Source organism: Trypanosoma equiperdum (assembly GCF_001457755.1).
Source record: "Trypanosoma equiperdum strain OVI genome assembly, contig: ctg_1550, whole genome shotgun sequence".
In the NCBI taxonomy this organism is placed as follows: domain Eukaryota; phylum Euglenozoa; class Kinetoplastea; order Trypanosomatida; family Trypanosomatidae; genus Trypanosoma; species Trypanosoma equiperdum.
The window spans coordinates 584-1,186 of NW_027123561.1; the positions used below are offsets into that span (position 1 = coordinate 584).

Genomic DNA, 603 nt, shown 5'->3' on the forward strand with positions numbered 1-603 from the left:
CATATCATTGTCATCGACACTTATCTTGCGTTTTTTTCCACTCTCTCTGAAATACCTGCGCACCATCGGGCTCTGAGTTAACAGTTCTTTTAGTTTATTTTCATACTCCACAAAGGAGGTAAGAGTTGGCTCTACATCACGGTACTGTTGTGCAATACTTTCATATCCGTTTCTAACCAAAGTGTAATTGATGATAAGTTTGGGCACCGTGTCACTAGACATTATGGTAACGGCAGCTTCTTTACGATAGGTAACAAATCCTCCAGTAGTTCCCACTATGAAGGATCCAGCCCCCCCATTTGCAACATCTTCCGTACCCATGATCCAGCATTTTGTGTCGTTATTGTCTGTAAGTTCAACTCTCTGGTCAGTTTTATATTTATCTAGCGCAGCCAGTACACCATCATCTGACATATCTCTTATAACGGACATATTACACTCATCTGGAGCCTTTGCTGCTTTGTGCCCAGCATCATCACTTCCACATCCATTTTCTGAAGGGGCAGACTTCTCTTTCACCAAACAACACCAATCGTTTTTGTCACCCTTTGTTTGCTCAAACAACACTACTAGATCCCTCAACACTTGTCCTATTGACAGTGA

At 42.1% G+C, this 603-nt stretch overlaps 1 pseudogene across 1 annotated transcript in view; it reads right to left on the reverse strand.

Annotated features, from left to right (window-relative positions):
• Positions 1 to 603, reverse strand: part of TEOVI_000564100:pseudogene — a 1,056-nt pseudogene that overhangs the window by 79 nt on the left and 374 nt on the right. Inside the window, 3 exon segments of the mRNA in view lie at positions 1 to 5; positions 7 to 600; position 603. The exon segment at positions 1 to 5 is cut by the window's left edge and continues 79 nt beyond it; the exon segment at position 603 is cut by the window's right edge and continues 374 nt beyond it. Coding sequence covers positions 1 to 5; positions 7 to 600; position 603 — 600 coding nt within the window.